The sequence below is a fragment of the Chanos chanos genome, chromosome 13 (assembly GCF_902362185.1).
Source record: "Chanos chanos chromosome 13, fChaCha1.1, whole genome shotgun sequence".
NCBI lineage: Eukaryota > Metazoa > Chordata > Actinopteri > Gonorynchiformes > Chanidae > Chanos > Chanos chanos.
Window position 1 is genome coordinate 532,501 of NC_044507.1, and position 12,500 is coordinate 545,000.

Here is a 12,500-nt window from a genome sequence, read left to right on the forward strand (position 1 = left end):
GAGTGGGTGAAGTCTTCGATCACGGATTGGCTGAGTGGGTGAAGTTTTCAATCATGGGTTGGATGAGAGACTGTATGCATGTGCAGGTGAAAAGTTTTTACTTAACACAGGGCAGGAATCAGGGTGGCACGGTGGCACGGTGGGTAGCACTGTTGCCTCACAGCAAGAGGCTTTTCACCTGCACATGCATTTGATTCCCGGCAGGGAGGCCAGGGTCCTTTCTATGTGGAGTTTGCATGTTCTCCCCCTGTCTGCTTGGGGCTCCAGTTTCCTCACACAGTCCAAAGACATGCAGGTTAGGTGAATTGGAGGGTGTTTCCCTGTCTTTCGCCCTATGAGTGCTGGGATAGGCTCCAGCACCCCCACAACCCTAATTAGGATAAGCGGCTTAGATAATGAGTGAGTGAGTGAGAGCAGGAATCAGGAACAGAAAATGGGAAGAAAGAAAAAAATAACCCAGACTTACAAAATGCAGGACCACACAGCAGGAAAAGCAATGACATTCGCACAAACCGAAAACCAGGCTAGACGCACAAAAACAGGTGAACACTATGACTGAACACTGCGACTGAACATTTGGCCCAAGAAACTAAATCTATGGCTGTGTCTGAAATGGCGTACTACATACTACTCGTATACTGATCTTGCCGTAAAAGTAGTAAGTAGTATGCAGTACATGAAAAATAAAAATTTTGCAGTACACGACAGTTACCCGGATGATGTACTACTCTGGCGAAAATTTGCAGTATACAACCGGACTTCGTCGGGTTCACTTCGTCGGGTACTGCATCCCATGAAGCAACGCGGTGATTTCCAACTGTCAAAATTCCATAAACATGGCGGACAGTGACAGAAGCGGCTTCAACTTCAACTTCAACTCCAGTTCCAAATATAAATGTATCAATTGGCTATTTTGGTGTAATAAATCTTCATATGCTTTCTTATAGGACCGCTTTTGATAGATGTCTGTTGTAGTCCGATAGTAAACGTGTACTACACTACACGAAAGTTCTCATAATCGCATACCATACTGTATACAAGGCTGGGGAAGGGTGTGCAGTACACAGTGTATGCTGGGCCAGTATGCAGTGTATACTGGACCAGTATGCAGTGTGCGGTATGCAGTGTGCAGTATGCAGTGTGCAGTGTGCAGTGTGCAGTATGCGGTATGCAGTGTGCGGTATGCAGTGTGCGGTATGCAGTGTGCGGTATGCGGTATGCGGTATGCAGTATGCGATATGCAGTGTGCGGTATGCAGTGTGCGGTATGCAGTGTGCAGTATGCAGTATGCAGTGTGCGGTATGCAGTGTGCGGTATGTGGTATGCAGTGTGCGGTATGCGGTATGCAGTATGCGGTATGCAGTATGTGATATGCAGTATGCGGTATGCAGTGTGCAGTATGCGGTATGCGATATGCAGTATGCGGTATGCAGTGTGCAGTATGCAGTGTGCGGTGTGCGGTATGCGGTGTGCGGTATGCAGTGTGCGGTATGCGGTATGCAGTATGCAGTATGCGATATGCAGTGTGCGGTATGCAGTGTGCAGTATGCGGTATGCAGTTTGCGGTATGCGGTATGCAGTGTGCGGTATGCGGTGTGCGGTATGCGGTGTGCAGTGTGCAGTATGCGGTATGCAGTGTGTGGTATGCAGTGTGCGGTATGAGGTATGCGGTATGCGGTATGCGGTATGCAGTGTGCGGTATGCGGTATGCAGTATGCGGTATGCAGTGTGCGGTATGCGGTATGCGGTATGCGGTGTGCGGTATGCAGTGTGCGGTATGCGGTATGCGGTATGCAGTGTGCAGTATGCAGTGTGCGGTATGCGGTGTGCGGTATGCGGTATGCAGTATGCGGTATGCAGTGTGCGGTATGCAGTATTCTAGTGTGCCATTTTGGACACAGCCAATGAAAACACTACTCAAACTGACCACCACAGGGAGTGAGTGAGAACCTGGGCATAAAAAATGCATACAGTATGAAGTAAATGCACAGTAAATATACAGGACGTTAAGAATGGGTACGAGATGGCAGAAGATGTAAAAGTGGAGTCAACTGCGTGAAAATTCTACATATTAAGCAAACCATTCAAAGTCACAGCTGTAAATAAACCCGGAGACTCATAATGTGATTTATTTACCTCAACGTCAGTTGAGTAGGCGGTCGCATTCGCATTTACACTACTATAAGAATGTGGTCATATGCGGTCCAGACCACCTCTGAACATGGTCTGGGTGACTGGATCTCGATGCCTCAATGCACATTGGGTGCTTTTACACCTGTAGTTTAGAGCTGTCTACTTGTGATTGGATCACCAAAATTGGGTCTAATGCAAGTTGTAAACAGGGCTACAATGACTCTGACATGACAGTAGACCCAGACTGAGTCACGAAGACAAAAACACAGGGGACTGAAATACTCAAACCTAACACAACACAGGTGAGACAAGCTGAACTTTAAAAAAGACAAAAACAAACATAACAAACGAACAAAAAAACCCCAGGTGAATCAGAACAATGCTTGGTGTCCTCCAGCTCCCCCTGGTGGCCACATGGAGATGTGACAGCAGCATTTAACAGCGGTACGTAATATATCTAGATAAGTGTAACATGTCACCGTTTACATTATAATGTCATCATAAATGTAGTTAAATTATTATAATGTAAACGATGACGTCATAAATGTGAACATGACATCGGCGGCAGCAGTGGCTGAGTGCTGAATGAGGATGGTCCAGGAAAAGAGATTGTTGTGAGAAGAAACAACAGCCATGCGGAGCGGTGGATAGTGTAAGTAGGGAGACAGGCGTGTTAAGCCCTGTGTGTTAATGTTTGTTAAGTCGGGGGGGAGGGTGGGGGGCAGGGTGTTGAGGAGTGTGACAGCCTGGGGTAGAGGCAGGAGTCTGTTGATGTTTGTGGATCAGAGTGTTTAAAATGACATTAATGACTATACTTTGACAAAATGTTTCATGACTGATTCAACCCCCCTCTCCCTCTCTCTGTCTCTGTCTCTCCCTCTCTCTCTCTCTCTCTCCCTCTCTCTCAGGGTTTACATCTGACTAGCAGTGGATTAACACAGAGAGAAGGAGAGAGATACAGAACCAGAGGCATTGAGTTAGTAGGGAATTACACAAATAAACGGCAACATAACAGTTCAAGCCTTTTAAATCACAAATCACATTCAAACTAGGGCTACTATAGAATATTTTTACTTTCAAATTGCAAATATTTCAACTTGCAAATATTGTTTCAAATATTCTATAACAGAGGTCATTCCATGTCATTTCAACCAAATAGGGAAAATCTTTCCACCACACAATCTCAGAAGTGGCTGACCATCTTTTTCTCCTGAAGAATACACTCTGACATGAAATATCCCAAAATTTTAGCTTCTTACTCCCAAAATCTTTCTGTGTAGAATTTATTTAGTATTGGTGAAAACTATCTTGGAAGTAAGGATTTTTCTGATATTTGGAGCTCAGTTACTTGGCCATAAATGTGACCACTCACTCATTATCTAAGCTGCTTATCCCGATTAGGGTCGCGGGGGGTGCTGGAGCCTGTCCCAGCACTCATGGGGCGAAAGGCGGGGAAACACCCTGGACAGGTCGCCAGCCCATCGCAGGGCGGACACACAGACAAACACATTCACATTCATACTTCAGGGCAATTCACTTAACCCGCATGTCTTTGGACTGTGGGAGGAAACCGGAGCTCCCGGAGGAAACCCACGCAGACACAGGGAGAACATGCAAACTCCACACAGAAAGGACCCTGGCCGCCCAGCCGGGAATCGAACCCGAGACTTTCTTGCTGTGAGTCGACAGCGCTACCCACTGCGCCACCAATAAATGTGACCAGAGTTCTGAAATTTGGCTGTTTCAGTATTTCCTGTAGGTTCCAAATTGATGTTATGCTGGGCAGATTTTAAAGGCTCTATCACTAATGAAGGAACAGTCGGTGTCACACATTTCTCCTCTCTGTTGACAAGAGCGGCTGTGGTTCACCCTCACGTTTACCCAGTAAAACCCACTGGTTATCACTGGTTAGACTGCAGGTCAAGTATCTTTTCCCTCCTGGTGTCCCAGAATGGTCAGACAAGGTGTCTGTGACAGGTTACACTGTGTAGTACATACAGTGCTGTCTTGTGGATGCATCTCATTTTATTTTGTGCTCTGGTACTAACATATTCATAGTCATATGGTAACGTACTCATATGGTCTGATAGACCTGCCCTTTTATAGACTGCCTAATATGGTCGTATAGAACCTTCCTTATATGGTTATATAGACCTGCCTCTTCATGTTATGAGTCCGTAAGACAATCAGGAAAAAAAAACTTTATTTCAAAACACAAATACTGCTTCATTTGAAAAAATACACTCCAAAAATATACATTTATATGAGAAGCTCCTGACACAGAGATGTGCTTGGCTTAATAATTTCTCCTAAAAAAGCCCAGAGCTGGAGAGAGCAGTGCCCAGTCTTCCCCCTGGCTGAACTCATAACTGACAGACAGAGAGCTCTGTGACCCTGGGGCTGAGCTGTCCCATGGATGGATTGATTTGAGGAGAGAACAGATGGAAATTTGGAGATTTTTCACAGTGTGAAAGGAGGGAATGGTTGGAGACAGATTAACCATAGAGCAGTGGAAGAGTGTGGACCAGAGATGGAGCAGTGGAAGAGTGTGGACCAGAGATGGAGCAGTGGAAGGGATGGGGACCAGAGATGGAGCAGTGGAAGGGATGGGGACCAGAGATGGAGCAGTGGAAGGGATGGGGACCAGAGATGGAGCAGTGGAAGGGATGGGGACCAGAGATGGAGCAGTGGAAGGGATGGGGACCAGAGATGGAGCAGTGGAAGGGATGGGGACCAGAGATGGAGACTCCAGGTTGCGACTTGCACTCGAGTCACACTTAAGTTGCACACACAGTGACTTGAGACTTGATTTGAGACTCGTCCTCAAAAGGACTTGAGATTTGGGACTCGTGAACAATCTTTATTTTATTTTTATTTTTTTTTAGCGCATTAACATGACGTGTCTGACGAGCTGGATGTCATTACGACTTTACGCATGCACGCGGCCACAGATGAGTCTAAGCTGCAGTAACAACACCGTAACCATTGCAAACACACCTGCAGCTGCTGTGCCATTTGTGATAACCTTTGGCTCTAACGCCTTCACACAAGGCCCAAACAAAAGAATGGCTAAATGCAGGGTGTGTGGTATCAAAATAAAGGATACTGGATCGACCACATCAAATTTTATCATCAGGCACCTCAAAACCCTAACCCTAACCTGGTATCAAAATAAAGGATACTGAATGGACCACATCAAATATTATCAGGCACCTCACCAGCTAGCAAACATGTTAGCACCGCATCAGCTATCTAACATTAACTTGTTACTAGTTTTGTAGCTAAGGGAGGTTAACTTGATTAGATTGGCGTTCACTGAATGTTTTGAAAAGATGAGTGAATGTTGCGAAATACAGCTATTAACGTTTTAAAGGAAAGCTTTCATCGTGTGCTTTTTCATACTGCATTGCAATAGCCTGTTTAAAGTGACCATATACCAAACAACTAATCAGTGCTTATACTGTATGCTAATAGATAAAGGAGTGATGATAATGCAGCACATGCTTTGAATTCCTCAGATATACCAATGCGGTGTTCTGATCAGACCGGATGGCATGCAGCAGGTGATGCATGAACACTCATTACAACCATAAGAGACTTGAGACTTGACTCAGACGTGCAAGAATGACTCGTGAGCATCTCTGGTTTGGACCAGACTATAATGAATCTTGTGTATTCATAACTACTGTCAGGGTTTGGAGTCCCAGACTGTATCGCTTCATTAAAATACATTAAAGGCAGATTAGTGCTCCGATAAGCCTGAGATGAACGAGCCAATGAAAGCTTTCACATTGTTGTTTCCTCCCACTCCAGCTCAACATCACCTGCAAACAAGAGACACACATACTTATTGTCATTACATCATAATATATTATTATACACATGATACATTATAATCTTTCTCTCTTGCTCTCTCTCTCTCTCACACATACACATACACATACATGCACATACACATAAACACACACACACGCACACCCCATACACACTCATACACACTCATTCACACACACATATATATTTATTTCACAAAACATAATATGAGTATGACATGTCATGGGACAGGCTTTAGGGGTTGCACAGAGTACTCGAGCATTCAAGAACTTGAGTAGTGCCATCAGTTCTTGAGTTTCTACATTAACATCAAGATCTTGAGCAGTTCCATCAGTTCTCGAGTTTCTACATTAACATCAAGAACTCGAGCAGTTCCATCAGTTCTCGAGTTTCTACTTTAACATCAAGAACTCGAGCAGTTCCATCAGTTCTTGAGTTTCTACATTAACATCAATTCTCGAGTTTCTACATTAACATCGAGAACTCAAGCAGTTCCATCAGTTATCGAGTTTCTACATTAACATCAGTTCTCGAGTTTCTACATTAACATCAAGAACTCGAGCAGTTCCATCAGTTCTCGAGTTTCTACATTAACATCAATTCTCAAGTTTCTACATTAACATCGAGAACTCAAGCAGTTCCATCAGTTCTCGAGTTTCTACATTAACATCAAAAACCCAAGCAGTTCCATCAGTTCTCGAATTTCTACATTGACATCGAGAACTCGAGCAGTTCCATCAGTTCTCGAGTTTCTGCATTAACATCGAGAACTCGTTAATCGTGTGAAGCTAGATCTCGTGTGCCCTCAGTTTCCAGTGAGAGCCCTTGGTAAACAAGAGGAATGATGGCGACAGCAGAAAAGGGTGAAGCGATTGTTTGTTTGCTTTATTGTTATATTTCACTGTGCAAATTTTCTTTCCCAACTGTCGCTGTGATGAAATAAACGTGAAACTACGAGTTGTGAATGGATTTCTCAAGCATGGCTCTGACATTGAGTCTGTCATATAATAGACTAGGCTACTAATGCAACTAAATAAATTAATGTTGTTAAAAAAACAGATGCAAGCAAATATGACTAATTTCACTTTTAAGTCTGTTAGGCTAAGTAATGATGACCGGGTTACAGTGAATTTACAAAAAAAAACAGCCACTATATCTAAACACAATAACCCCACTTTGCTGACTGAACTTTATATTTTGGGCTACTATAGAATGTTGGTAACAATAAAATTAAAATATCGTTGGTATCATCCATGCTTCACCATTGCGTAAGAGTTGTCTTCATATCAGACCACTTATTTTATGCTTTGCTCTCTATGGCAAATCACAGTAAAAACTCATTCTCACCTTCCATAGCCTCCAGAGAGTCCATCTTCTCGAGAGCGGAATAATTGACAAACCAGACGGACTGACTGTTTCCTTTACTGGACAACAGATCCAGGGTGCTCTGGTGAAGAAACATGTACTGAGCCTATAGGAGACACAGACCAAGACAGGAATGCTTCTTGGCCCGTATTGACATAGCAATGCTAAATATTACACCTTCACCATGTGATAAACTGTCTCATGGACAACAGCAACTCTGCTCCACGTTCAGCCTTTATGCCCCTTCCCTAACACACCACGCATGCAGTGCCCATGTCTGTCTACACTGACCAGCACACTGGCACTGCTGTTGTGAGGTGAATATTTTCAGCACAAGTTCATAAGATTTGATCACAACGTGTGTGTGTGTGTGTGTGTGTGTGTGTGTATGAGTGTGTATGTAGTGTCTGTGTGTGTGTGTGTGTGTATGTGTGTGTGTGTGTGTGTGTGTGTGTGTGTGATGTGTATGTGACGTGTGTGTGATGTGTGTGTGTGTGTGACACGTGTGTGCGTGCGTGTGATGTGCGTGTGTGTGATGTGTGTGACGTGTGTGTGTGACGTGTGCGTGTGACTGTGTGTGTGTGTGCGATGTGTGTGTGACGTGTATGTGTGTGTGCGATGTGTGTGTGACGTGTGTGTGTGTGTGCGTGTGTGTGTGTGTGTGTGTGTGTGTGATGTGTATGTGACGTGTGTGTGATGTGTGTGTGTGTGTGACACGTGTTTGCGTGCGTGTGATGTGCGTGTGTGTGATGTGTGTGACGTGTGTGTGTGACCTGTGCGTGTGACTGTGTGTGTGTGTGCGATGTGTGTGTGACGTGTGTGTGTGTGTGTGTGTGTGTGTGTGTGTGTGTGTGCGCGTGTGTGTGTGTGTGTGTGTGTGCGTGTGACGTGTGTGTGTGCGTGTGTGTGTGACGTGTGTGTGTGTGTGTGTGTGTGTTTGTGTGTGTGTGTGTTTACCAGATTTTGAACCATGCACATTCTCTCACTGCGCAGCTCTGCCACCAGCCCATACACGTCCACAAAGTCATGATCCCTCACATGCTGCATCAGGTGATCCAGAGCAATAAACACACCTGTCCTGCCCACACCAGCACTGGAAAACACACGCACACGCGCATCACACACGCACACACACACGCACACACACACGCACACACACACACACACACACACGCACATACACACACACACACACATCACACACACGCCACACACACACACACACACACGCCACATACACACACACATACACACACACACACACACCACATACACACACACACACACACACACACACCACATACACACACACACACACACACCACATACACACACACACACACACGCCACATACACACACACACACACGCCACACACACACACGCACACACACGCCACACACACACACGCCACATACACGCACACACACACACGCCACATACAGACACACACACACACACAGACACACACACCACATACACACACAAACATACACACTTAGTTTATATATTGATTACATGCAAATCACTCAAATGAATATTGTCTAATTAATAATGAGGGTGTTCTGTCCTCGTTACATGTACTGTATATAACTTGACAGTCAGATAAACGCCTTCCTAACACCAAGACTCTGAAGACAGTCAACTCCTTGTCCACAGGTTTATTGATGTTGCAAAGAAGGGTGAAACTGAAACATACAAAGCGTAATCAACGCTATGCTTGCTTTTAAAACGTACAGATACTCACAATGTAAATATACCAATCAAATTTAGCATGAATTAAATCTTCTAATTTTTTAACGTTAGACGCTGTATGTATTTATTGTAGATTTAACTTCAAATGTAATATACAACATTAGATTTTAACATGTAATCAGTCATCTCTTCGATTATTTATTTGTAACTATTCCCATATGAACTTCCAGTTGCCTAGGAACGATGCAGTCAGTAGCAATAGCAACTTGTAGCTAACAGATTTCTGGAATCTAACTTCACAGAACGTAACACTGACACAAAAATAAATAAATAAATACATAAAGATCTGCGACCACAGACAACAATTAAACGCTCAGTACATACCCACGATGCTACCAAAGGCATGAGACGTATGCAGATATCGCTGGATTATCTCCGATATAATAAAACAACAGCTGTTAGTATCCTGCTCACTAACTTCCTAATTGCTGGTCGCGTGACATAACTCCTGTTACTAACGTCTTGTAATTCTTAAAGTGGCCACAACGAAATACAGAAACACATAAAGACTTACTTAAGAAAACAAGGTAATACTTTTGACACATTAACTTAATTGTAACAAAACAGAGGGTTATAGTACAAATCGGGTTAGGAGCAGTTAACCAATCATCTGCCAGCCCGTGTTTTTCTGCACTATGTTGTAGAGGCAATGCCAACACTACTTCACAACCGTTGTGAGTCAGATCTGGAATCTGTGAATGACTAAACACCTGAAGAGTTTATAACAATAACAATACAGTAAGAGGAGCGTTCTCTGAGTGATACCAGCGCAGGTTTCTGGAAGATGGAGCCCGGGGAACCAAAGGTTAATTTGCTAAATGGATTTAAGTTATAAATATATAAATATAAATATAAATATAAAAATGACGTTTGGTTGTACATCCGCCAGTGAAGTATACAGTGCCGCGCACTGATACAGACATGATGAGGTTACTGATATGAAGGCGGAGTGACCCAATGTGTGATTAGTCCGGTTTAGCCCAGTGCCAGGAGTGTTACTGGTCGGTTTAGCCCAGTGCCAGGAGTGTTACTGGTCGGTTTAGCCCAGTGCCAAGAGTGTTACTGGTCGGTTTAGCCCAGTGGCAGGAGTGTTACTGGTCGGTTTAGCCCAGTGCCAGGAGTGTTACTGGTTGGTTTAGCCCAGTGCCAGGAGTGTTACTGGTTGGTTTAGCCCAGTGGCAGGAGTGTTACTGGTCGGTTTAGCCCAGTGGCAGGAGTGTTACTGGTCGGTTCAGCCCAGTGGCAGGAGTGTTACTGGTCGTCATGTTAGCCGCGTGCCCTGGATGTTCTCTGTTCTCCCTCCCTGGCATTTTCGGTTTTTGCCATAGTAAAAATGGTTACATTCATACACATACACATACACATACATACACATTCACGTTTGTGTTTCACTGACATCCTTAAACTAGCGCAGCATGTAATGAGGTATCCGAGTGTCTACAATAAATGTTGAGCTCACGTAGTTAAAGTCAAGCTCCTGGACATTTCTTAAATATGTCAAGTCTTCCAGTCATATTTAACTGTAACAGCCAGTGCTAAGGGCTGCATGTGTACGGCAGTGACTGTCAGACGATGTCCCGGCATTGTGTACATCACAGCATCTCACAGTTCTCACTCTCAGCTGCCATTTGTATAGGACTTCTACATGCCATGCTAACATGCATCTGACTTGCGTCCATTTCAAGATATGACCAGTCAGAACAGAACTCGGACATATCAGGCAATGGCTGTACATACACACACACACAGCACACACAAAACAAACACAAACACACACAGAACTGACCTGCAATGCACTACAATGGTGCTGTTGTCATGTCCTCTGTTGGCTCTGATGGCTTTGATAAACTGGATGAGAGTTGCACTGGACTCTGGTACACCGTGCTCTGGCCAAGAGGTGTAGTTAAAATGGTGCACCACCATGTAGTCTCCGTACTGGGCAGACAGAAGAGGAGAGAGGGAAACTCTGACTGAATATTATGAGTTTGAGGCTGTTTTCATACTTTGTCCCTTTCAGCCCTCAAAAGGAACTCGATTATTCAACAATTTTTGCACATATGTAAACACTTCAAACGAAATCAGACCCCTCTGAAACAAACCAAACTGAGACCACCTCAGTTTGGTTGGTTCGCTCGAAGTCTGCGTTGCCGTTTGCCTAACCTGTGCATCGTGAACACAAAGCGCTCCAGGGTTGCCTCACCTTTTGCCATTGTATTTTATCCCTCTAGGCTTGCCGTAGACAGATCACGTGCTATTGCACTAGGACACTCGAAAAAACAACGGAACCATGGCCGCTGGTAATACGAGGGAGTATTAGGGCCACACTGAGGGAAAAAAATTCTGAGATTTTGAGAATAAAGTCGTTATTGAGAAAAAAGTGATAATATTACGAGAATAAAGTCGTAGGCCTAATATTATGAGAATAAAGTTGTAATTTAACGAGAAAAAAGTTGTAATATTACGTGAATAAAGTCGTTAATTAACGAGAAAAAGTCTTGATGTTATGAGGATGAAGTCGTAATTTTAGGGTACGTGTTATTTTAGAGGGGAAGTATCAGAAGAGCAGCCTGCCGCCTGCGTTAAAATCAGGAACATGGAGCATCTCGTGAAGTTATACTGTAGTACAGCTGTAATGATACAGTGCTTATTTAGCCTCTTTGGTAACGTGGCACATTCTCCCTCCTCCATCCTGTTCCCCTCTATGCTCCCCATCCTTTCTCACTCCCCTCATGTCCGTCTCTGTATTTCACTCTGTGTAACAAAGATACAACAACAGGTTTCACAAATGATGAAACAAAGTACTTTATCCTCTGGCACATCAGCACCACATTAGCATTAGCATCAGGGCCTCTCACCCGTTTTATTGATTGATGGTAATATATTTTCCTAAAAACTATGGGTTTTTGTTCTCATAATGCTATGGGTTTTGTTAAATTACGAGTTTATGCTTGTAATATTACGACTTCATTCTCAGTGTGGCCCTAATACTCTGTCGTATTGGTAACGATAGTAGGACTGGTGGATGAGAGGTAGTTTGGTCTGAGGAAGAAACTACAGCACAACTCCAGATACAGAACGAAGAAACACAATTAACCAAATATAACAGGAATGTGGATAAGACAAGTACAGCAGCAGCCTCCATAACCCCACCCCTGGCCTTCCAAGTGAAAGCTATCCATAATCCATAGCAGTAAAGGTCTGAGCTCCAGAGGAACTATAGTTTGAACAGAGAGAGAACTGAGGCCCCATCAGAGCTGAAGTGGACCAGAAAGAGAACCGAATCCTCTTTCTAATGAATTCACAATATGAACACGAAAAGAAGAGTCCCTTTTCTGTTGGTCCACTTTTTGGTTCACTTTCAGAGGACTGAGTCTGGTTCGTTTAAAAAGCACTATGAGTGAAAACACCCTAAGT

The 12,500-nt window shown here is 43.9% G+C and overlaps 2 protein-coding genes across 2 annotated transcripts in view; one reads left to right on the top strand and one right to left on the bottom strand.

The window, feature by feature from the left end:
- Positions 1 to 2,381, top strand: part of il12b2 (interleukin 12B 2) — a 15,301-nt gene extending 12,920 nt beyond the window's left edge. The window contains exons 9-11 of the mRNA XM_030790435.1: positions 1,483 to 1,628; positions 1,770 to 1,852; positions 2,282 to 2,381. Of these exons, the coding sequence (XP_030646295.1) occupies positions 1,483 to 1,628; positions 1,770 to 1,852; positions 2,282 to 2,381 (329 nt within the window). The remainder of the gene's footprint in view (positions 1 to 1,482; positions 1,629 to 1,769; positions 1,853 to 2,281) is intronic.
- Positions 2,382 to 5,919: 3,538 nt separating this feature from the next.
- Positions 5,920 to 12,500, bottom strand: part of ptprq (protein tyrosine phosphatase receptor type Q) — a 95,442-nt gene continuing 88,861 nt past the window's right edge. Inside the window, exons 42-45 of the mRNA XM_030790436.1 lie at positions 10,873 to 11,021; positions 8,290 to 8,425; positions 7,315 to 7,438; positions 5,920 to 5,957 (exon numbers count right to left, since the gene is read on the bottom strand). Coding sequence (XP_030646296.1) covers positions 5,920 to 5,957; positions 7,315 to 7,438; positions 8,290 to 8,425; positions 10,873 to 11,021 — 447 coding nt within the window. The remainder of the gene's footprint in view (positions 5,958 to 7,314; positions 7,439 to 8,289; positions 8,426 to 10,872; positions 11,022 to 12,500) is intronic.